At 40.9% G+C, this 2,379-nt stretch overlaps 1 protein-coding gene across 1 annotated transcript; it reads right to left on the bottom strand.

Annotated features, from left to right (window-relative positions):
- Nucleotides 1-258: 258 nt before the first annotated feature.
- Nucleotides 259-1,262, bottom strand: LOC149463640 (olfactory receptor 10A7-like). The gene has a single exon (XM_089675379.1). The coding sequence runs from the start codon at nucleotides 1,260-1,262 to the stop codon at nucleotides 312-314; it is 951 nt and encodes a 316-aa protein (XP_089531505.1). The 3' UTR covers nucleotides 259-311.
- Nucleotides 1,263-2,379: the final 1,117 nt, after the last annotated feature.

The following is a 2,379-nucleotide window of genomic DNA, read 5'->3' as shown; positions in this document are numbered from 1 at the left end:
ATGCAAAGGATTAACCCCTTAGGTTCCACAGTGAGTATAACAAGCATGCTTTACTGCATATACAGACTGATTTTACTGTTGTGGGTTTAGTAACACTTTAAGTGGTTAGGAAATGGTAGGATCCCCCCAGCAGCTGGTATGGCAGTAGGATTTGTTACTTGATCATTATGATTGGTCTAACACGCTCTTTAACCTTTATTTTGTATAGAAATAATAACCTGCAAGAGTCTCCTATCATTCCCCACATCAAAAACGGTGTTTAGTCTAATCCGACTACTTTAATCCAAAGAAAATGCCAATTTTGCACATATCTATTTAAACTTAGGGTATGTTTTTTTGTTGTTCCTATGAAATAGTTGCAGTAATGCTCTCTTCATCTCATGGTTCCTCATGCTATAGAGAATTGGGTTCACAAATGGAGTCAGGACAGTATATAAAAGAGATTTCACAGTTTTGCCATAAAATGTATTGTCTCCAACTGGAAAGATATATATGGTGATCTGAGTGCCATAAAAGACAAAAATGGTGGCAAGGTGGGCACTACACGTAGAGAAAGCTTTCCATCGACCTGCAATAGATGTCATTTTAAGTATTGATATAAAGATACAGAAGTAGGAGGTGGTAACAAACACAAATGGCATAAACATTAGGGGAATCGAAAACATGAAGTCTTCTGTCTCTACGGTTGATGTGTCTGAAGTAGCAATGGCTAGAATTGGAGCAAAGTCACAGAAGAAATGTTCAATAATATTGGAAGCGCAAAATTTCACCTGGAACAGAGAAGCTATTTCAATTGGGAAGAAGATAAAAGAGATTGCCCAAGGCCAGCAAAGAAGGTGGAGGCAGAGTTTTTGGTTCATGATGGAAGAATAACGCAATGGATGGCATATGGCCAAATAGCGGTCAAAAGCCATCACAGTAAGAATCAAAGATTGGGTGTATGTGGAAGCACAGAAAACATAATATTGAATAAAGCAACCTGCAGTGGAAATACCAGCTCCTTCTTCCAGTATAACATATAACATATTTGGCATAATATTGGTGGTGAAAAGGACATCTGCCAAGGAAAGGTTTCTCAGGAAAATGTACATGGGCACATTGAGATGATAGCATGTTGACACCAATACAACGATAGAGAAATTTCCAATTAATATCAGGATGTAGGTGATCAGAAACAGAATGAAAAGCAGGATCTTCAGGTCTGAAATATTCTTGAAACCAATCATGAAAAACTCTGTAACTCTTGTTCCATTGTCACACATGCTTAAGGATGTCTAACATGGGAGATAATGAGAAAATAGTCAACATGATAACATACTAAACACTGAAAGCAGTCACGTGTTCAAGCTATACACAATAGTGGTGATTTGTTGTTGTTTTTTCAGCCAGTTATCACATAAACTGTTTTAGTGCATTGTCACAAAAAAGTGTTTAGACTTATGGATCAAAATGGGAAAAAAGCACAGGCTTTATCTTTGCTCTGTAGTATGTACAGTCAATGGCGTCCTGAGGCAGATGCGGGGGGTGCACGTCGCACCGGGTGACACCTACAGCACGGGGTGACACCGGACCTGCTCCATGAAAAGGTAAGTTGTAAAGCAAGCCGACAATCCCCGCAGGATGGATCCAATCCATCCTGCGGGGATCGTCGACTTTCTTTACAACTTACCTTTTCGTGGAGCGGGTCCGGTGTCACCCCGTATAGGTTGCATGCCGATGATCCCTGCAAGATGGATCGGATCTGCGGATTGGGGAGTATAATGGATCGGACTCCGATCTATTATGCTCAATCCGCAGATCTGATCCATTCTGCGGGGATCGTTGGAGGAGGTGTCACCAAGTGTTATTGCACCGGGTGCCACCAACCCTAGAACGCCCCTGTGTACAGTACCCCCACTTAAACTAGGTGGCATGGATTTCTTTACTGTGAAACAATAATGATTTGGTCACTTATTTTTTTTATATAATCTTTATTTTGTTTCACCAAAAAGGCATACATCAATATTCATACCATTCCAGGTGACACAATTTAAGTAAAACTACCACCAGCGCTCAAATCTTCGTGCTCCGCAGAATCTCACAGTAACTGTCACTAGTTCAGGTGCAGCCCTCTGAAGACAGGGAAATCAAATTTGGTTGTCTGGTTGCATTGGCTCTGAGGAAGGGAGTGCGTCTCCCGAAACGTGTCAACTATTACAACTGGTAACCTGTTCTACCTAGGACTGATTCACTTGGCTACGTGTCTGTTTTCATGGTCCTTTTGTGAGTATGACTTTGTCACTTTTTTTTTTATAAAAAAGCATTTGGAGTGTGTCTCCCGAAACGCGTCAACTATTACAACTGGTAACCTGTTCTACCTAGGACTGATTCACTTGTCTA

This window comes from Staurois parvus, unplaced genomic scaffold (genome assembly GCF_062004578.1).
Source record: "Staurois parvus isolate SC_StPar_1 unplaced genomic scaffold, SC_StPar_1.0 ptg000154l, whole genome shotgun sequence".
NCBI classification, from domain to species: domain Eukaryota; kingdom Metazoa; phylum Chordata; class Amphibia; order Anura; family Ranidae; genus Staurois; species Staurois parvus.
This window is presented reverse-complemented; position numbering and strand designations above follow the sequence as displayed.

What these genes read in the sequence shown, in the direction of transcription:
- LOC149463640 (XM_089675379.1), bottom strand. Translation starts at nt 1,262, where the DNA reads ATGTGTGACAATGGAACAAGAGTTACAGAGTTTTTCATGATTGGTTTC.